At 45.3% G+C, this 23,311-nt stretch overlaps 1 protein-coding gene across 1 annotated transcript in view; it reads right to left on the reverse strand.

Moving 5' to 3' along the window:
• The window catches only part of HMCN1 (hemicentin 1), a 362,739-nt gene that overhangs the window by 109,664 nt on the left and 229,764 nt on the right, over window positions 1-23,311 (reverse strand). The window contains 7 exon segments of the mRNA XM_083156769.1: window positions 289-416; window positions 1,604-1,748; window positions 3,164-3,305; window positions 12,529-12,665; window positions 14,496-14,577; window positions 16,607-16,803; window positions 17,183-17,446. Coding sequence (XP_083012895.1) covers window positions 289-416; window positions 1,604-1,748; window positions 3,164-3,305; window positions 12,529-12,665; window positions 14,496-14,577; window positions 16,607-16,803; window positions 17,183-17,446 — 1,095 coding nt within the window.

Consider the following 23,311-nt stretch of genomic DNA (forward strand, 5'->3'; position numbering starts at 1 on the left):
GTCAATTCAATTTGATCTACCACTTTGGAGAATTCCACTCATTACAGTATAAAAATCTTATGCTGGCAGTTCTATGGTGAGTGAGCTAGAACAAGAGAAATATCCTTGCCAATAGCTGTGATGTCCTGACAGAACCTTGTAGCCAATGAAATCACTCCTAAGTGTTTATATGTAAATCTTTAACATGGAATTGTACTATTGGTGCTTTCATCATCTGCGTTTTGTTCTAACTGAAGTATTGCATGTACATTAAATATTAAACATGAACCAATGCCAAGGAATACATACCATAAACCAGAAGCTCAATTTGCCTCTGGTTGGATCCAGCTGCATTAGTTGCTAGACAGAAGTAATACCCAGAGTCTGTGGTATCAGCTGATGGAAAGTACAGAGAACCAGATTCTGTGATGAAATATCTATAATATAGAAAAGCAGCCTAAAATATTTCACCCATTTTGCAGTTGTATTCATATCACTCTGTGTATGTTTGCACTGCTCATAGGACAAGGAATCAATCCATTTGATAACAAACATTGAGCATTGGGTGCTGAAGAGAATGCCTGTCTTCTTATTTTCCATGAACTCCCACTGAACAAGAGCAAAAATGGTCTGATGCTAGTATGAAATATACCGGGTCACATGCACACTTACAATCAAAGTGGTGGAACTTTATTGTAAGGTGTTATTCTCACTTATAGAGGGTTTACTCTATGCAGAGTTGTAGGCAATCACAATGCATCTATCGGAAGGATCATGTTTTGCAACTTCTATACAGTAGATGTAGGTCTACGCTGATTAAGATGACTAGTAGTAAACCATGTGTGCATGCAAAGGTGGTTGCATATCAAAACTCTGCAGATATATACATTTATTCCATGCATAGATCTTTTCATTAATTTCCCATCAATTTGCTACAGTAAAATACAATACAAAATGAGCGCTAAAGGGGATAAAGTCAATTTACTTTATCCCTTTTAGCGTTCATTTTGTATTGTATTTTATTGTATCCCTTATATTGAGCTGTTCCCGGGATTGGCCACCCCAGATACAATATAAACATGGAGTTGTCTGCTTACAGACAATACCTTTAAGAAATTATGTGCAACCATTAAAATTTCAGGTCCTCCTTAAGAAAAAAGGCAGCCCCTGCAGATAGATCATTAACAAATCAGCTCTGTGGTGTGTCCAGTCGGTGTACAGTATACTTTAGAAATGGTGCACATTGGAAGATTAGAATCAGAACTCAGCAAACAAGGTTTAACTAAGAAATAAAAGTCAGAGTTTCTTATTCCATGTCCCTTGAGTTTATTCTCATCCTTACCTCAACCATTCCGAATACCAGTGACTGTCAACCTATAGTGGTTGACCTAAGTTCTGTCGACCCTATGACCTATACTCGCTATTAGTATACACTGGGAAAATTAGGGGCAACACAATAAAACAAATAATACTATTTCACATACAGATGGGGCCATTCTCCCTGTGCCGTCAGCGCCCTAGATTTCAGTATCTGGCAGCTGCTGGCGGAGTGCGGGCCGGCGGAGGTGGATATTCTACCCAGCTATTTTTTTGACTTTGAAATAATAGTGTTATCAAATTTGACCTTTCATTGTTTCCAGTTAGAAGAGAGCCGTCCTTTCTCCATGACACACTTGGTGAAGGGACACCGCTGGCAATGCACTCCAAATGAGCAGGCTTCTTATCAAAGGTGGTCACTAAATTAGGACCCTCTTTTATTGAAGGAGGAACTGTTGACAAAAGATGAATATTAATCCATAGCAATATGATGTTGGACAACACTGTTTTGGAAGAAAATTTTATTTGTAGGCTATTCCAGAACATGGTACATAAATAAAGTTTAATTTAATGTGGCGTATAGTAAAATATATGTCAATAAAAATAAAAACATACAGTACTGTATGGAATTATGCAGCAAACTAAACAATTGTGAAATATTTAATATTTAAGATGCTTTATTGTAAGCACCCCTTGCCTTGACAACGACTTTTTTACATTCTAGGCATTCTCTCCAACAACCTCATGATATACAGTTGCAAGAAAAAGTATGTGAACCCTTTGGAATTACCTGGATTTCTGTATAAAATGTATTCTGATCTTCATCTGCAGTAAGTCACAGCAATAGACAAACACAGTCTGCTTAAAATAATACCACACAAACAATTATATGTTCTCATGTTTTATTGAACACACCATGTAAACATTCACAGTGAAGAGTGGATAAAGTATGTTAACCCCTAGGTTAATGACTGCTCCAAGAGCTAATTGGAGTCAGGAATCAGCCAAACTGGAATCCAATAATTAGACGAGATTGAGTTGTTGGTTAAAGCTACCCTGCCCTACAAAAAAAACACACACACCAGTTTTGAGTTTACTATTCTCAAGAAGCATTTCCTGATGTGAACCATGTCTCGCACAAAAGAGCTCTCAGAAGACCTACGATCCAGGTGTATGTGACTTAGATGAAGATTAGAACACGTTTAATGACCGATTTATGCAGAAATTCAGGTAATTCCAAAGGGTTCACAAACTTTTTTTCTTGCAAATGTAACTATTTGGAGATTTTCCCATATACAGTATGCTGAGAACTTGTTGGCTGATTTTACTTCACACTCTAGTACATGGGTCTTCAAACTGTGGCCCTCTAGATGTTGTGAAACTACATGTTCCAACATGCATTGCCACATTTTTTCCTATAAGAGCATGCCAAAACTGTCAGGGCATGCTGTGACATGTAGTTTCACAACATCTGGAGGGCCACAGTTTGAAGACCCATGCTCTAGTACAAATCATCCCAAGTTACCTTTATAGGGTTTAGAACAGGTGACTGTGGAAACAGTTCTTATAGAGCCTGGAGGTATGTTTAAGGCCAATGGTGGCCTAACTAAGCACAAGCCAAATAGGAAGACATGTCACTGCAGGATACTGTGCTAGCCATGATGGCTCAGCAGTCAGTGGGTTCATCAAAAGGTTACCAGCAAATTAACCCCACAACATCACACCTCCTCCACCATGGTTTATGATGGGAACCACATATACAGATATATCTGCTTACTTGCACTGCATCTCACAAAATTAGAGAGGTTTGACTTGAGGAGGAGATATAAGAAAATCAATTTGAAAGCATATTAAGGATAATTATTACCATAGATGTTCAGCACAAATTCTCTGGTGGTATATCCAGCAATATTACTAGCAATACAAGTATATCTCCCTGTATCTGTCACCTCAGCATTGTCAATCCGCAGATATCGTCCGTCAGATACAATTTGTACTCGGAAGTTGGCCTAGGCAGGACATAACATTTTTTTTTAAAATTCAGTGGAATTAACTTGCAGTTTTTATTGCGTAACTTACATAACTAAACAATATAATATTATTAAGATTATTCAGTATAACACAGAGCTGCATAATATTATATAGTAGTATTTCTATAGCAAGACTAATATACCAGTACAAACAGAGCGTAGTTACAACAGCATAATAAAAATATACATAGTGTACATAGGCGAATCTAGGGGGTGGTCCGGGGGTGCACAGGACCACCCATTAGCCCATTTTGTAGCTGAGGGATGGAGCTTTCCAACGAGCCCAGCCCCGTGTCTCTAGCCCCTAGGGAACCCGAGATACGACCAGGCAAAGTTGGAACATTTTTCCTATAGGATAACATGGGACCCGCTAATTCCAACCCCCACCCAGTTCAACGGCTGCCAGTTCCCCCTTCGGCATCACTGAAGCTCGAGGTTGATCTCAGTCAAACCCAAATTGCTGGGCCTTCAATCTGATACCAGGCTGAATCCATATGGGTTAAATGGTTCCAGGGATATTGAGGTTAAACCGTGTTTTTTTTTTTTTTTTTCATTTCTTAAATGTAATTTCATGACTGTTTATGTTCTTTGAGGGCAGATTTCTCTGTAACCAAACAGCCCAGTTTCATGGGACCAAAATATTTCGAAGCCAACTCAAAAGTTCTTCAATATGATACTGGTCTCATGTAAATGGGTCAGTTGGTTCTGAAGATATAGCTGGTTGGTTAAAGGGGGGTAGGAAGAGGGAAGTGGTTGTCTCTCCCCCTCACACCAGAAAATGCAGGGACTAGGCTGGTGTATAAGGTGTCAGCCTGGGAATGTCCCTGCATGATCCTGGGATCATATTCCCGGGTAAATCCCTGAATTTTCTGTTGTGAAAGGGGTATTATTTTAAACAGCCGTGATCTGCAGTGCTCTGAATACAGCCGGGCAGCCCCCTGCTCTCTGCCCAGCTGTCAATGACTGTCACCCCTGCAGCTTCCACTCCAATTCTTCTTCCCGCTTTCACCTCAGCCTCCCCCCCCCTTTAATCATGTGGTGCCGGCGCCCGGCGTGCTCCCCCGACATCATGCACAACAACAGCGCGCACAATATTTCAAATGTCCATTCGGATAGAGGGGACACCAGGAGGGGAGTGTGAGCGTGCTCTGCGCTGCGCTCTGCTCCTCTCACCATAGAAGCAGCTGCACCGCTCTCCCTCTCTCCCTGCAGCAGCAGCAAAGGCTCATATAAAAATTTACAGTAAGTGGCACTTTTCGGGGCATTGCTTAAGAGACGCTACAAGTAGCGGTATGTGGGGGCATTATGCATAATGTGTGGCTTAATGTGTAAGGGGCATTATGGTGTGCAGCATCATGTGTAAGCGGCATTATGTGTACTGCATCATGTGTAAGGGACATTATGTGTGCAGCATCATGTGTAATGGGTACTATGGTGTGCGGCATCATGTGTAATGGGTACTATGGTGTGCAGAATCATGTGTAATGGGTACTATGGTGCCATCAAGCAAGAACCCCCTAGCAATGAGCACGTAGGTAAGCAGCAATTATGTGGCAAATATGTAATGGGCATAACGGTTTGTTATATAGTATGTAATGGGCATCATGATGTGTGGCACAATGTGTAATGGGCATTATGGTGTGTGGCCTTATGTGTAAGTGGCATTACGGCGTGTGGCCTTATGTGTAAGTGGCATTACGGCGTGTGGCTTTATGTGTAATGGGTATTACAGAGTTTGCTAAAATGTGTTATGGGCATTACTGTGTATGGTCTAAAGTGTAACACCACACCCCTTTTTGTGATGACACGCCTCCTTCCCATGAGGCCACGCCCCTTTTTGCTGCGCCGCGCTAAGGTCCCCCTACTGTTATGTCTAGATTTGGGACCACCCATTACCATAATTCTAGATTCGCCTATGATAGTGTATAATAACAGGACTTATTTTACAAAATACAATAAACTAGCTATAATAGGTTAGTGAACTTTTAAAAATGTAAGTCACAGGTGAACTTTCCTCAGGTTTTTGTTATAATTAATATAATTTAATTTAATAGTAACTCTACAGTAACACTTGGCAAAATAAGCACTAGAATGCTGTGTCTAGTACTACAAGCACTGTCCATTGGCAGTTCAAGTATGCATTCATTAATAAATTGAAGGCTTTGCTAACAATGGCATTTCAGTGATAAGAAGTGATACTATAATAGACTAGACTAGAATATGATGTCTTGACAAATATGTCATGATGAGAAGTTAGAATGTTATAGATCTATATATTGCAAGTGTATGTCATAGGTATACAATATGGGGCCTTATATGGGACAGTTAAGGCCCCCACACATAAGGCCGACTTGTACTAATGACAAGTCAGCACCGATTTCCCTGAACTTCCCCGGCAGATCCCCAATGAGAGCTCACTAAAAGCTCTATTTCACATAGGATGTTGCTATGGGCAACCAATCAGGTTATTTATTAAGAATCTTCTAGAATATAATAGATAGTATCTGATTGGTGGCCCATAGCAACATCCCATGTGAAATAGAAATCCCCTTAATGTACCATATTTTTACATGCAATAAATCACATGCGATTTATGGCATGTAAGCCTGGGGAGCTGCAGGTGGGTGGCCGGGAGAATTGAAAAATATTATTCAAAAGACTGGGCAGCTGCTTATTGGTGTCACACTCAGCCGCGGCGGTGCGCGGCGGGCATACTACTCACCCGTCCGCGCCCGCCGTCGGCTAGCGTGTAGTGGTCTCTGGGTCAGCGGCAGCGGGCAGCGGCAGTCTGGTGGGCAGCAGGCAGCGTGGGACGTCGACAGGTGTAGCAGTGTGTGCTGTAATGGTGCCGGGAGGCCGGCGCCGCCATCTTGGTTAAGGGCAAAATAGCAGATTGGCCCAGGTCTGAGGTTTCCTCCCATACTGACCTGACAGCCAATGGCAGCCGCCCTCTTGGGATATAGGGGATCTGCCTAGGGCTGTTCAGTGTCAGTGCAAAGAGTCTCCAGAGGCGTTCACAGCTCCCAGCTGACTCCGGCTCTCTGACTCACCTCTCCTGACCTTGGTGCCTTGCTCGTGCTCTGTGTTGGTCTAGGTTGCTGCTTAACCCCATCGCTGCCAGTTCTCTCCACAGTCTGGTCTCTGCCTGTATCCCTGAGCTTCCTGGCCTAGCCCTTCAAGTCTCCTGCTTCCAAGCAATTCTTCAATCTTCATTCATCATTCATCTTCTTCCAGTCTTCAAGGATCCTTCATTTACCATCAAGTACATTCTCTTTCCGGATCCTCTTATTCTTCAAGTCCCCAGCCTGCCGTCCTATGCTATTTGAACTGTCATTATTCAAATGAACTTTCTTCTTCTAAAGTGCCTTACTGGCTCAAGTATTGTTTATCACTAACTGCCACTTTAAGAAAGTATTCAAGTGTGTATTGTTTCCATTTATGCATTCTATTATTAAACCTGCACGATTTAATCCTTCATCCTCTGGTCCGTCTCCAGTCGCTACACACCACACGACTTCATCCAGCCCTTCAGTCGTGACAGTTTGCACTGACCCGATGGAGTCGGGTGAAGTACAGGCTTCCATGGCGGACGTCTTTCAAGGTATCGTGACTCGTCTTGAACAAGTGGAAACTACCCAACGCCAAGTGGCTCAATTTCTTCAGGCCTTGTCCCCGCCCCAGGCGGCTCCCTCAGTGTCGGTTGCTCCAGCACCAGAGATTCCAGTTCCTGTTTCCACACCAGGATCCGTAGTTCCTCATCACATGCAACTCCCTACTCCCAGCAAGTATGATGGTTCGCCAAGGGCATGCCGTGGGTTCCTGAACCAATGTGATGTCCACTTCACCTTGCAGTCATCTCACTTCCCAACCTCCAAGGCAAAGGTGGCCTATATTGTGTCTCTCCTGGCAGGGTCAGCTCTGGACTGGGTGTCCCCTCTCTGGGAACGCTCTGACCCCCTGCTCAATGACTATGAAGCTTTTATTACCTCTTTTCGTCGCATCTTCGATGACCCTGGCAGAGTGTCCTCTGCCGCCACTGAAATCCTGAGGATTCGCCAGGGTAGCCGATCGGTGGGACAGTATGTTGTGCAGTTCCAGACCCTGGCCTCAGAATTAAAATGGAACGAAGAGGCTCTCCTCTCCGCCTTCTGGAATGGGCTGGCAGGTCGTATCAAGGATGAATTAGCTACTCGTGACTTCCCGGCTACCTTGATCGAGCTCATCTCTCTGTGCAACAAAGTAGATCTACGGATGCAGGAACGCCAACTAGAGAGAAATCGCTCTGATCGTCTTCGCCCTCGCTTCACCCCAAATGCTGTTCCCGTTCCTAGACCAAGTCCTTCCACAACTACACCACCTGATGAACCTATGCAGATCAATCGTTCTCGGCTCTCACAGGAAGAAAAGTCCCGTAGACAACGGGAGAATCTCTGCATGTACTGCGGGTGTGCTGCCCATTTGCTGTCCTCCTGTCCATTGCGTCCGGGAAACGGCCGCTCCTAACCTCCCCGAGGGAGGCCCGGTTAGGAGTCTTGTTTTCATCTCCCTCCTCAACTGTTTCCACCATTCCAATTACCATTGTGTGCCCTCAAGGGGAAAATAAAGTCCAGGCCCTATTGGATTCCGGAGCGGCAGGAAACTTTCTTTCTTCATCTTTCGTCTTTCAACACTCCCTGGCAGTACAACCCTTGACCCATCCCCTGGTTCTCACTGCAGTGGATGGGAGTCGTATCTGTAGTGGGCAAATCACCCTTCAAACCAATCCAGTGACAGTGCTAGTGGGTGCTCTACATCAAGAGACTCTAGAGTTCTTAGTTCTTCCTCAGTCATCACACCAGGTGGTCCTGGGTCTACCATGGCTCGCTAAACACAATCCTCATATTGATTGGACCAGCATGGAGATCAAGGCCTGGGGTACGAACTGTTTAACCACTTGCATGACTCGTATCATTCCACTCAATCAAATGAATCCTCAAGAAGAGGGAGGTTCCAGTCTTCCGTCTTCACCAGCTTCACCCTTGTCTATACCCACACCATACCATTCTTTTTCTGATGTCTTCAGCAAGGGAGGTGCCGATTCTCTGCCCCCTCATCGTCCTTGGGACTGTCCGATAGAGTTGGTACCCGGGAAATTTCCACCGCGGGGTCGTATCTACCCCTTATCTCTACCCGAGACCAAGGCTATGTCTGACTACATTCGTGAAAACTTGAATAAAGGCTTCATTCGTCCATCCACCTCGCCAGCCGGAGCGGGGTTTTTCTTCGTTAAAAAAAAAGATGGGACTCTCCGGCCATGTATCGACTATAGGGGTCTCAACGATATCACAATCAAGAACCGCTACCCATTACCCCTCATCACCGAACTCTTCGATAAGATCAGAGGGGCGTCTATTTTTACCAAACTGGATCTGAGAGGGGCGTACAACTTGATCCGAATCCGTTCCGGTGACGAGTGGAAGACGGCTTTCAACACCCGGGATGGCCACTACGAATACCTGGTGATGCCATTTGGCCTTTGCAATGCCCCGGCCGTCTTCCAACAGTTTGTAAACGACATATTTCGGGACTTACTGTATCATTCTGTCGTGGTGTATCTCGATGATATCCTCATATTCTCTCCTAACCTTCATCTCCATCGTCAAACCGTATCTGAAGTCCTGCGCCGTCTACGCCAAAATCAATTGTTCTGCAAGCTAGACAAATGCGTCTTCGAGGTCACTTCCATTCCATTTCTTGGCCACATCCTCACCAGCACTGGGATAGAGATGGACCCAGAGAAAGTAAGAGCCATCCAAGACTGGACAGCGCCTACCACGCTCAAAGGTATCCAGAGGTTCCTGGGTTTTTCAAATTATTATCGTCGCTTCATCCGGGACTTCTCCACCCTTGCTGCACCCCTTACAGCTCTAACCCGCAAGGGAGTAGATCCTAGTCAGTGGCCACCCGAAGCCTCGCTAGCTTTCCAACAACTAAAGAATGCATTCGTCTCTGCTCCAATTCTTCTTCAGCCGAACCTCGACAAACCCTTCATTATCGAGGTGGACGCATCCTCAGAGGGAGTCGGGGCAATCTTGTCACAGAAAGGAGAGGACCAGGAACTTCACCCCTGTGCTTTCTACTCTAAGAAGTTTCTTCCAGCAGAGAAAAATTACCCCATTGGGGAGCAAGAGTTACTAGCAGTCAAGTTAGCGTTGGAGGAGTGGCGGTACCTCCTGGAGGGGGCACGACATAAGATCACGGTATACTCTGACCATAAGAATCTCTCATTTCTCAAGCATGCCCAATGTCTTACTGCTCGTCAAGCCCGCTGGGCCATGTTCTTCGAACGATTTGATTTCCAGATCAGATTCAGACCCGGGTCGATGAATGCCAAGGCCGATGCCCTTTCACGCTCCTTCGAGACTCCGGCCGACCTAGAGACTCCTCCTCGACCAATCCTCGACCCTCTGGTTTTTGCTCAAGTTACGGTCCAACCTTCACCTCCTCCGGGCAAAACCTTTGTTCCCCTCAATCTTCGCAAAAGAGTGCTGTCCTGGGCACACGCTTCCCGTTTTGCAGGACATACTGGTGCACAGAAGACCCTAATGTTCCTGTTACGTTCATATTGGTGGCCCACCATTCGTCAAGATGTAACCAGCTTTGTCGCTTCCTGTGTAAAGTGCGCCCAGCATAAGTCCCCCAGAACATCTCCTGCCGGTCCTCTTCTACCTCTAGCCATTCCTACAGAACCATGGTCCCACTTGTCTATGGACTTTATCTGTGAACTTCCTCCCTCCAAAGGGCATACGGTAATCTGGGTGGTGGTTGACCGGTTCTCAAAAATGGCGCACTTCTTCCCATTGAAAGGTCTTCCATCCGCTCCAGTTCTGGCTCAGCTCTTCATCTCCACAATCTTCAAACTTCATGGGTTGCCCAAAGAGATTATATCTGACCGTGGAGTGCAATTCGTTGCAAAGTTCTGGAGGGCTCTCTGTTCCGCTGTACAAGTCAAACTCAAGTTCTCCACTGCATTCCACCCACAAACCAACGGGCAGACGGAACGGGTCAACCAAGACTTGGAAGCCTTCATTCGTTTATTCATCTCTTCTTCTCAAGACGACTGGGTCGATCTTCTGCCTTGGGCGGAATATGCGCACAATAATTCTTATCATTCATCCTCCGGCACCACTCCCTTTTTTACTGTTTTTGGCAAACATCCCAGATCTCCAGATTTCTCAGACTTATCTTCATCCGATGTTCCTGCAGCTGCTGCTTCTTTACAACGGTTTGCGAAAATCTGGTCAGATGTTCATACCGCTCTCCTCAAAGCATCCGCTCGATACAAAAGGATGGCGGACAGGAAAAGAAGAGCGGCTCCCAAATTGAAGGTTGGAGATCGAGTGTGGCTGTCTACCCGCCACATACGCCTTCGGTTACCATCCATGAAGCTGGCTCCCCGATTCATCGGGCCGTTCCCAATCACGCAAGTTATTAATCCTGTTGCATACAGACTACAGCTTCCTTCTTCCCTGAAGATCTCAAATTCTTTTCATGTGTCTCTTCTAAAGCCCTTGAGATTGAACTTATATCAAAAGAAGGTGCCCAAACCGCCCAAGATTGGTTCTGAAAGAGAGATTGAGTTCGAAGTGAGACGCATCATCGACTCACGTTGTCGCAATGCCCATCTGCAGTATCTGGTGGAGTGGCTTGGATTCGGTCCTGAGGAGAACTCCTGGGTTGATGCTGCAGATCTCCATGCTCCCCGTCTGGTGAGGCAATTCTTTCAAAGGAACCCACATAAGGTGCGTAGGTGCCCTGGGGTCACCCAGAAAAGGGGGGGTACTGTCACACTCAGCCGCGGCGGTGCGCGGCGGGCATACTACTCACCCGTCCGCGCCCGCCGTCGGCTAGCGTGTAGTGGTCTCTGGGTCAGCGGCAGCGGGCAGCGGCAGTCTGGTGGGCAGCAGGCAGCGTGGGACGTCGACAGGTGTAGCAGTGTGTGCTGTAATGGTGCCGGGAGGCCGGCGCCGCCATCTTGGTTAAGGGCAAAATAGCAGATTGGCCCAGGTCTGAGGTTTCCTCCCATACTGACCTGACAGCCAATGGCAGCCGCCCTCTTGGGATATAGGGGATCTGCCTAGGGCTGTTCAGTGTCAGTGCAAAGAGTCTCCAGAGGCGTTCACAGCTCCCAGCTGACTCCGGCTCTCTGACTCACCTCTCCTGACCTTGGTGCCTTGCTCGTGCTCTGTGTTGGTCTAGGTTGCTGCTTAACCCCATCGCTGCCAGTTCTCTCCACAGTCTGGTCTCTGCCTGTATCCCTGAGCTTCCTGGCCTAGCCCTTCAAGTCTCCTGCTTCCAAGCAATTCTTCAATCTTCATTCATCATTCATCTTCTTCCAGTCTTCAAGGATCCTTCATTTACCATCAAGTACATTCTCTTTCCGGATCCTCTTATTCTTCAAGTCCCCAGCCTGCCGTCCTATGCTATTTGAACTGTCATTATTCAAATGAACTTTCTTCTTCTAAAGTGCCTTACTGGCTCAAGTATTGTTTATCACTAACTGCCACTTTAAGAAAGTATTCAAGTGTGTATTGTTTCCATTTATGCATTCTATTATTAAACCTGCACGATTTAATCCTTCATCCTCTGGTCCGTCTCCAGTCGCTACACACCACACGACTTCATCCAGCCCTTCAGTCGTGACAATTGGCAGCCACCCAACAGAGTGCTCTGTCGGCCAATCAGCATCCTCCTATTCTGGAGGTTGCTGATTGGCTGAGAGAGCTCACTGCACCCTACCACACCATATCAGATGCGATACATTGCGGGTGCTCACTGCTTATCACCCACGAAGTGCCGATGATAAATGTGCAGCCTGTCTGACCTTCAATGTGCACAGGACCACGCAATGCAAGTCGTTGTGCCCGAAGCATGGAGAGTGAAGTGAGTCCACGGGGGTATGCGTCTTAATGTTCTGAAGCAAGTTAGTTATGCTAACCCAAAGGCTTACATGCTCTGAACTTAAACCTTTGTGCTATGCCATTCTGGATCCCACATTGTGGTAATTGCACATAACTGAATTGCCCTCTAAGTTATTTAAAAAAAGAAAAAAACAGTGAAAATTGCTGATTAGATAAGGCCTGATATAGCCAGCATCACTTGCAAAAATACACAACAAACCAAAAATCCATGACCTCAAATAAGTAATGTATTAAAAATGTACCGAGAGTGGTCTATCATCCTTTAGCCACGTGATTTCTGGAGCTGGGAGAGCATCTGATTTACATTCAAGATTAATTTGTTTATTTTGCAGCACTGTGATGTTATGGATTCCACTGATGCCGGCAATATTCGGAGGCACTACAAAAAACAATATGCACAGTTATATTATGCACAAGGTGTCATGTACTGCTGATTACTTAGTCACTGCAAGGTGTATAGTTATCAATAATTGACTTTATGTGCCTAGGAAGAAATGCATTATAGTTCAGAAGGAAAGTCCATATTAGGCATTCTAATTTGGATTCTTCTTAATTGATTTTGACATATTCCTACTTATGTCTACTATCACATTAACAATAATTACATTGTGCAGCTATAATTTTGCATGTGTGTGTTATATGATAACTATAGAATTAACTCTGTAATGTTAAATCCAATCTGTGCTTGTAGTAAAGTAATGGGAATAGTTATTTTGGGTCGATTTGCACAAGGTCCACACTGACAAACAGAAATGAAAATGTCAACATGAGTATTTCAAGTTTTTTGGTGTAAATGTCGACACCTGATCACATGGACCCACAATTAGTGTACCATGGGGGTTATTCTGATTTTTAGCATCTGCCCATGGACCATGGACGTTCCCATGGTAATGGCCATGACACGAGGGCGGGGGGCATCCAGGGACTTGACTAAAAACACGAGACACCCAGAACAGACTCACAGGAGGAGACGCCTTTTGTTTTCATCCTGCGGTTCCTCCCCCCCCGAATAGCGCTATTGACTGTCTATCGGCCTAGCAACTCCTGATTGGCCGCTAGGCAGCCAATAGCACTATTCAGGGTGAGAAGCTGCAGGATGTAAACAGATCCTGCGTCTCCACCTGTCAGTCCGTTCTGGGTGTCGCGTGTCTCGTGTTTTTATTTTGCCAAGTCTCTGGATGCCTACATGGAACCAAGAGAATGCGATCTATGCCGGAGGACCCTGGTGAGTTTGGTTTCCTTCCACAGGTACCCATTTTGGATTTCTTCAGGACCATCAGATGGACGGAGACCTACCTACGTGTCAAGATAGGTAAGTATCTGTATTATAGTTGCCGACTATTCTGCTGCCCTCTCCGGGAGAGGGCAGCTAGATCACTGAAGCAGGGGGGCAGGGCCATTGCCAGGAGGGGGAAAGGGGCAGTTTTGGGGCGGGCCATGGACATGCTGCCCTAGAGGGTGTGTGTCTATAGCGAACGCATCATTTTAGCTCCGCCCACTGCAGTGCAATGTCGGTATTTCAGGCATTACACTGCGGGAGTAAAATGCTGCGATCGCGTCATTTGACCCGTGGACCCCCCGCCAGGGGGTTTATTCGCGGGAGATGGAGGGAATGCGGGAGGGTTGCCCCCTTTTCGGGGAACCGGGAGGGTGACCAGATTTCGGGACCCTCCCGGCCATTCCAGGAGGGTAGGCAACCCTGATCTGTATGAAAGTGCTCTGTATGTAATAAAGTTTTATTTTTCAGGTTTGTGTATTTATTTAACTATTGGTTCTGCTGTGGACCTAACCCTTTCTTGCCTTAACCCTTGAGTGCCAAGTGAATTTGTCAAAATAGGTGTGAAAATTGGCAAGCAAATATTTTTATTCATTATAATGACCTGTAATGTTTACCTTATATAGGAAAGATAATCTATTTTTACACAACGTTTTTTACTTGAGTTTGAAAAACAAATTTGAGAAACACTGGCTTTTTTAGTGGATATTTTGCAAACCTCTCACATAGATTTTGGCACTCAAAGAGTAAAAAATCAATGATATATCAGCTCTTTAATAATAGCAGAAACCAGTAGTATACAGATGCAAAGTAAAGGACTAATTCTCCAGTGTGCCTGTAATTTACCACCATACCTAGATAGTGGAGAATAATGCCCATACAATGGTACATACAGTACACCCATACAATAGTGATAAATATATCTGAACTTACTATGAACCTTTACAGAAAATTCTTTTTTAGCATCTCCTGCACGGTTTGATACCACACAAGTGTAGAGTCCAATGTGCTCTTCCTAGAACCATTAAAAAAACATGTTATACATTTCAGCAGCACCAATGGTAAATACAGCAGTTGAGACTGAAAATGTGAATTGGCCAAAATATAAAATTATCAATATACAATGTATAACTTAAACAGGGCCAGTGTAAGGCTTCTCAGCACCCTAGGCAAAACTTCAACCTACTGCGCCCCCATCCCCCTGTGGCCACTAATACCCACTTTCCAACCTTTTAAGGCATACTTCCCTAAAATTCCGGAATGGGAGGGAGGCTCCCAAAAAAACAGGTGTTCCTCCCAGCCCCCCTGGGAAGGTGGGCAAGTCTCCTGCTTTCTCCGGAGGCCAAGGAGTACAAGGAGCGGGGGGGGGGGGGGGCAGCAAAGTAGGGAAGTATGCTTCAAGGGAAAGTATGAAGGTGAAGTTCCAAAGCAACCAACTGCATTAAGTACAACAAGGATCCTCATAGACCTCCTTGATTTTTTGATAGGAAGACTCGATGGTGCCCCCCAGATCCCGGCCCCCCTAGGCTGTTGCCTAAAGCTGCCTAATGCTAAAGCCGGCCCTGAACTTAAAGCTAGTGAAAAAAAACCCCATAACAACAGAAAAGGGGCCTGACTGAGGTGGATGCGATAGCATAAGTTATACACACACATATATAGACGAATCCTGTACCAGTCTCAAAATGTTATTCATTTGCCCATCTTATCTCCACAATGTATATATTAAATGAAGCAGTGCCTTCAGATTTGCTTTGGAGGTGCTACCTACTATTTAGATAATGACCTGAAACACCCATACAAGAGAAGCAAGTATTGGCATGGGTGCACTAAGAGTCCTTTGATAATGTGTAAAATTGTTTTTTTAATTACTTATTGATAAAATGGTGAAATATTAAAATATAGTAAGTGAAGAAAATAGAAAAGAAAAAAGTGTATAAAATATGAATGGCCACTGCCTATTTGATTCAACTTATCAAGGGTCATTTATTCCCTATGTATTCTTTGTGTGTCCTAGGTCCTATGTCCTACGATGGATGTTCCCATGGTAATGACCGTGACACGAAGGCGGGGGGCATCCAGGGACTTGGAAAAATAAAACCACGAGACACGCGACAACCAGAACGGACTGACTGGAGGAGATGCAGGGTGTGTTTTCATCCTGCAGTTCCTCTCCCCCAAATAGCGATATTGGCCATCTAGCGGCCTAGCGACTCCTGATTGGCCGCTAGGCGGTCAATAGCGCTATTCAGGGGAGGAGCTGCAGGATGTAAACAGATCCTGCATCTCCTCCTGTCAGTCCGTTCTAAACTATATTTAGTTTCACACTGTATGACTCCTATAGACTTTCTTTTTCAAAACCTGTGAATATATTCACTTGTATCAATAATATTTCTGTCTATTTAATAAAATTATTCAAACAGGATAAAAGCATCTTTTTGTGTCTACACAGACTTATTAGGAGACCAAGGAATGTTTCATAAATTGTGTCATTTTGTATCAACAATGTATACAATGGGGCAGATGTATTAAGCCTTAATAAGAGATAAATGCAAGGGTGATAAAGAGGGATAAACGTTTAAATTAAACGTTAAATTTGCCAGCTCCTTACTGACTTTTTTCAAACACAGCCTGTAACATGGCAGTTAGCAGGTGATTGGCTGGATGTTTATCTCTCCTTATCACCCTTGCATTTATCTCTTGTTAAGGCTTAATACATCTGCCCCAATATTCCAGTCAACTGGGTCTTTGGGTGCAGTCACTGCCTGTGACACGCATGCATCAGGCTAGCCACTCCCCATCCCAGTTATCACCCACTAAAAATTCCATAGATCTCTGTGGATCTCATGCAGTAAGGATGCATGTGCAGTACCGGCTCAGATGTATACTGTATGTAGACTAAAGACATTGGCCACTTGTGCCTGATGATGCCACAGTTTTCACCTCTAAATCAGGCCCTAGTTATTTAAAAGAAATCACACGCAATAAAAATATACTGTATTGTAACTGGCACAATATAATTTTAATGGACATATATTTTATAATACCTGGGCACTTGCTATTCGGAGTATCTGTCCTCCTCTCATGAAGCTGACATTGTCAGTCTGAGAAACACTCTGTCCATCTTTAAGCCAAGTTATTATTGGTGGTGGAAAACCCATTGTGTCGCAAACAAGGTCCAAGTGGTTATTGACAACCACTGATAATTCATCTGCATTTTCTGATCCGTTAATATGCGGGGGCTCTACGGATAAAGGAAAAATGTACAAGACACACCAAGTAAACCAATATCGTTTTATATAGTATAATATGTAATGAGCTGCTTGCTTTTGTTTTAGTTTTCAAAAAGTGATTTCTTTTTTTATTGATCATTTAGTTACAAAATGTCAGCAACATAGCTAATGGATACTGTTCCTGTAATATTGTATATTCTTCATATACTGACCAACAGTAGTTATTATATATACATATTGAGAACATAAGAATGCCATCCATAATTGTGCATTTGTTGCAGTACAATTATTATTTTTAATACTGTATATATGTAGAAGAAGTGGTGATCACAATCCATGTAGCCATAACAGCATTGTAAGGAGGTTTGTTACATACAGTTGTGAACTTACCAAGAACGTTGAGAATGAAATGCTTGCTGGCCCTGCCTGCCTCGTTAGCTGCAATACATGTATATCTGCCAGCGTCACTTATGTCAGTATTCAGGATCTCCAGGATCATCTTCTGACCCTCTACATGATGAATAGCATTACCATCTTTTAACCATGACATATGGGGCACAGGATGTCCATCGGCAATACATTTCATTATGGTAGGATTTCCCTTCACAGTGGTCAGCTGTTCAGTTATGTCTGCGCCATCCATGCTCGGCGACACTGTAGAAAAATGAACCATACAAATAAAATACATATAAGGTAAACTAGCACATGGGTTAAACTACATGGTATTGGAAATCCTGCAAATAATTGCATATATACACACAAGCATGCTTCTTCTAAGTATTTTGTAAAGAATCGAACAGACCATATATGAGTAATCTTCCCAACTGCTGGGCAGATATGTTTTCACTGATTCTGGAATTGATATCTTTTTTTGCTTGTTACGGTTATTTTTCTTTTACACTAAATTTGTAAGGAACCATTAGTATGGTACAGTTCTGTTTTGTGTTCTGTTTAGTTTGTGTTTGGCATTGGACTCTTTGGTGGCCTACGGTGGTCAGTCTGTGCCATTGCAGCTCAAATCTTCTGGAGTCTTGATTTATTCACAAGGCTGATTGATAATGAGCTCATTATTCCTGCTGGCAGGTTGGCTGGAGATGTCTCAGGTGTGCTAATCACCTGAGTCCTTCTTAAGGCATTCTCCCCAGCAATGCAGAGCTGGTGATAGCTTCCTGTTTCCTGGTTTTCAATTTCCTGGTCTGGATTGTCTTGTTCTGTCAAGTATCTTGTCCTGCTGTGGTCTGGGTCCAGTCATCCTGTGCCTTATGAAGGATTCTTCCTGCTACCTTTCCTGCGTGAGCCTGCTGACTCTCATCTGGGAACCACTACCTTTCATCTTATGCCCGGTGTCATGAGTAGTCTTAGGCTACGGTTAGGTTGCACTGTGGTGCATGTCAGTTGCCCAAGTTGGGCATTATTCCTCCAGTTTATTTATGTGGGGTTGTTCCCCTTTAAGTTGTGCTTAAGTTGTGCTAGGAACAACTTGTCTGTGTGCGATGAGGTCGCCTGGTGTCTGGTTGCGACAGGGTCGCTGGACTGTTGTTTTGGTTGCGACGGAGTCGCAGTATTTTCATTATTATTTTCCATACTTGTGCCACTTCAGGTACTTCTGCATTATCCTCTTTAGTCAGGGTTATTAGTTTAGTCAGATTGTCCTCTTGGACCTATCCTTGGCGGTCGTCGTGGGCTTGTCAGCACCTAACACCTGGCTGCACCGGAGCTTGGGCAGGCCTAACTCGCCCTTTCAGCCTTGGCGGCTACAGGTGAAGCCTAACATCCTGCAGTCCATGACCACCTGTCAGGGAGGGCCAATAGAGTGAGGTAAGAGGCAGCTCCACCATACAGTCGAGGAGATGTTCAGTTACTCCCCAACGCATAACAATTCTATTTCTACAGGCTGAACTAGAGTTTATGTGTGTATATTAGAAATGAAACATGGGGGGGGGAAGGATTTTCCTGATGTGCTATCTGCCGTTGTTGTTTGGGAGAATCACTCATGTGCCTATCACCTCTGCATGGTGCAAGTTTTCCCAGACTATCCCACAACTCTCACACAGTGTGCCTCTGCTCTCTAGTCACTCCTAGCGCCAAAAACAAAGATGTTTTGTACACTTGTGGTCCATGTTTCACAGACAATTGTAACACTTGATCATCTAAATATGTCATATCTGGTCGCTCCCAGTTCCAGATTAATTGGTTTTGGTAATTCTCCAAACTGGCCACACAGCCCAAAAAACACAGTATCTGTATACCTGCCCATATGTCTGTCTCTGCCTCCCTGGTGTGTTTGGCACTAAATCAGAAGGATATGTGTGCACATCAGCTATGGCAGTGGTTCCCAAACTATGTGCCATGGAACCCTGGGGTGCCTCAGGACACTTGCAGGTGTGCCATGGGAAGGGCCATAACTATAGGGGGGCTAGGGGGTTATGCGCCCCAGGCACTGAATGGGGGGGGCATAGTTATTGAGCTGGACACTGACTGCATCAGCGGGAGAAGGTGGTGCATCAGTTTGCTGTCACCGTGAGCCTCACTCTCCCATGGCAAGGAGCATGAAACCCCCTTTGCAGAACATGTAATCCCCATGGCATTGAGCATGAAACCCCCTTGGCAATGAGCATGTAATCCCCCATAGCAACAAGCATGTAATCCCCCATGGCAATGAGCATGAAACCCCCTTGGCATCGAGCATGAAGCCACTGGCATTAAGAAAGAAATTTCAAGCAATGAGCATGTGGGTAAGAGGCACTTATTTGGCGCCACGTGTAATAGTCTCTAGCTTTGTGTGACCACGCTCAACCATAACATGCGACACGCCTATTTTTGCCACGCACATTGGACATTTTTTTTGTGTGTGTGGGGGGGGGGGGGCACCAATTGACCGCCTTATCCAAGGCACCAGAATCCCTAGATTCGACCTTGCCTTGGGTTGGTTGTCCAGGAATAACTCAAATGATTTATGGTCAGTGTGATAGAAAATCCAGTGCTTGTGGCTTGCAATTATAAGTTATGTGGAAAAACAAAAGTGAATCCTCATCACATAATTGGATTTAAGAATGGCATATAAACACAAATTACTTATATTATATTTTTTTCTAAATTTCTCAATAAAAAACATTTGGTGTAGGGGTGCCGTGAAAAACATTTGGTGTAGGGGTGCCGTGAAAAACATTTGGTGTAGGGGTGCCGTGAAAAGATAATCTAGGGTGGGGTGATACAGTATGAAAAAGATTGGGAACCACTGAGCTATGGCTTTAGGTTTTATGCTGAGTACTCACCCTTTTCTTGCCTTCTGTTGGCATTTGCTGCAAATGTAACTGCACCTAGGGGTCTGTGCTCATAGATCCTGATTGTACAGGCTCTATTCCTTCCAACGTAATACTGTTGTCCCACACCTGTAACTTACTCGGCAGATGCAATAGAAGCAGTAGGATTGGGACAGGAGGTGATGTCATATAGATTGGGACTGGAGGGGATGTCAACAAACGCTTGGGCACATGTGCATTTTCCCTGATACTCTCAGAAAATGTCCGGTTTACACCCCCAAACTCCAGATTTTTGTCAATCAACTTGCATACGGCCAGCAATAAAACAATTAGCAGGAACTTATCGCAGGATGTCCTCAGGCATGCGCACTACGATCCGTATGCAAGCACAGTCTATCGATTATGGCCTGACCTGCGCATTTGCAGTTGTGTAATCAGGTTTGAATAATCCCCCATAGATAGGTACTATAAGAAGCCATTCTACATACATATGTTACTATGTATGTAGGGGTCGTGGGGTCGCGTTAACAATGGGGGGGGGGGGCATTTGACCCATCAGGGTGGGGATACAATAAAAATTGGGGTCTGGGGGACATTTAACATTGGGCCCAATGTAAAATCGGGTCTCAGGGACCATTTTACATTGGTTCCAATGTAAAAATCACGTTGATCGCATCGCATGCGATTTGGTTGCATGCGATTTGGTTGTGATCGACGCGATTTTTTAGGTCCCGGTGGATACACTTTTTATCGCTGTGCCCTGCTAGGAAACAAGTACCAATAAATTTGCCATTGCCATACTATTGTATGGAAAAGGTAAATCATCTAGATCAGGGGTGTCAAACTCAAATTCATCGGGGGCCGCATCAGCAGTTTGGTCACCCTCAAAGGGCCGGTCCCCCAAAAAGTACAAATGACAGAAAACTTGTACAAGGTGTACTTTAAAGCAGTATGAAACAGGACATGCATATAACAATAATGCGATAACAAAAATGGTGGGCCATCAAACACAGAGCTATGCTGCAGAAATGTAATTCCACATCCAGTACTAATTATATTGAGGTGCAGGGTTCAGTGGTAAACAGGGACAGAAGGTACAGAGCTGCAGGGGAGAGGATTGAAATGAGCTGGCCAGTCACACATTAACACTGACAATTAGCTGAACACTGCTCAACTATTCAGGGGGCTTGTGTACAGTATGTGCACCCCCCAGCTGAGGCATGGCTTCAGCATCCTGAACTAGGACATTGCCAACAGCAATTCCACTGCCTGGTCCTGCAGATACTGGTCTGCAGTCCCGTTGCACCCGTCCATTAAAAGTGTCTCTCTTGAAATGGTCACCACCTTATGAAGACCGTTCTTAGGGATGCTAGAGGAGGTGACACCATTTTGGCAAAGACATTTTAATGTGGGCTGACTAAAGGAGAGCATGGCCTGGTGTGTAAATGTCAAGCTCAGTGACAGAGATCCCCACGTACAGCGACCAGCCCGAGCTATACACTACTAACCTATTTCAGTCAGCCGCCTCGCACACACGGTTACCGCTACTACCAGTAGTCCAGCACGGATCGCCAGCTGCGTGACGTCCCAGTCCCAGCAACCAACCCCACAGCTCCGGCGAGCGAGCGAGTGAGCGCGGGGTGGGGGGTGGGTGAGAGGAGGTGGCCTAGGCAGGAGCTGGGACACACTGCCCCTGCGTGCTATCTCCTCGCGCGGGCCACATGACGAGGTCTGGCGGGCCAGATTTGGCCCGCGGGCCTTGTGTTTGACACCCGTGATCTAGATGTTGCTAAACAACAAGAAGCACCCTTTGAGGCTTGTCATTCTTTCACATTTCATCAGACTAAGCTAACCTATGGTATGTGTGCTGTGCCCATAGGCGTGCCCAGGGGGGGTGCCGGGGGTGCACAGGCACCTCCTAATGACAGGACCTTGCTGCACGATTGCAGCAAGGTCCTACATCACAGAATATAATTTTTTTTCCGGGAGCTGGCTGCCTGTAGGGGGAGCTGGAGTGCACAGACAGCTCCTCTCAGGCCTTACTGAAACAGTGCTGGACGAGTGGCTGGGTGAGGAGTGAGGAGAGGACTTCCTGGTGTTTGAATGTGCTGCAGGTAAGCTGGAACAGGGGGATTGTATGTTATATGAGGCTATGACTTTGTTTTAGAGGGGAAGGGGGAAGGTATATTGGTCTTTAATAATGCTGGCTGCTTTTTTGTTATGTCATAAAGGTGTGTGTTTATCAGCTTGTTGTAAGTATACTATGTGTGCATAGGGGGGCTGTGTATATGTGCACTACGTGTGTGGGAGGGGACTCTGTGTAATGTGTGTGTATGTGGGTGTGCAAAGGCTGTGCATATGTATACTATGTGTGGGGGGGGCTCTGTATGTATGTATGTATGTGTGTGTATACTATGGGCCTTATTCAGATGCACTCGGCTGCATGGGGGGGGGGGGGCGGAGATGGACGGGGGGCGCCGGTCTGCCCCATTACCATATGGGAACGCCCAGCGTTCCATGGGCGTTTCCATGAGAACGCTGGGTGTTCTCATGGTAATGAGGCAGTGACGCGGGTGTGTGGGCCAGGTAGCTGACATCACCGGATGTCAGCTGCCCGCCCAGATCCACGCCAGCGTGCACGCAAATGTAAGTAACTTAAAAGTCACTTATATAGGCGTGAACACTAAACATCATTCGATGGTCGGCGTTCGCCGCGCAGGGTTTGATGGACTCGCAAGGCTGCGAATTCGCAGCCTTGCGAATCAACCTGAATAACCCCCTATGTGTGGGGGCGGGCATTTGCCCCTGGGTACTTGGGGTACAAGTGTGGTGCACCCCCTAATAAAACGGGCTGCGCACGCCTATGGCTGTGCCGTGGCGGTGGCAGCTCATCTGCTAGATCTGGTCATAATTTCAAGATCACGCACATGTGTATTGTAACCAACCAGGAGGCTTATATGCTGCAGGTCTTGCAGAGATCATAGATTCCTGAATTGACCATTTTTTTTAAACATTAGTTGAATTCAACGTTCCCTGCATTGGACAGCTAAACTTTGTAAAAATCCCACATCTAGGGTGAAATGTAATAGGATGAGAGATTCAGAAAGTGATAGATTTGGTAAGAAATCTCCAGTTTTTTAAAGCAGCAATCATTTACACAAAATGAAACTGGTTTTGCTGTATAAATTATTGCCGCTTTAAGAAAACTGCAGATTTTTTACCAAATCTCTGACTTTCTGAATCTCTCATCCTATTA

This window comes from Crinia signifera, chromosome 8 (assembly GCF_055691185.1).
Source record: "Crinia signifera chromosome 8, ASM5569118v1, whole genome shotgun sequence".
NCBI lineage: Eukaryota > Metazoa > Chordata > Amphibia > Anura > Myobatrachidae > Crinia > Crinia signifera.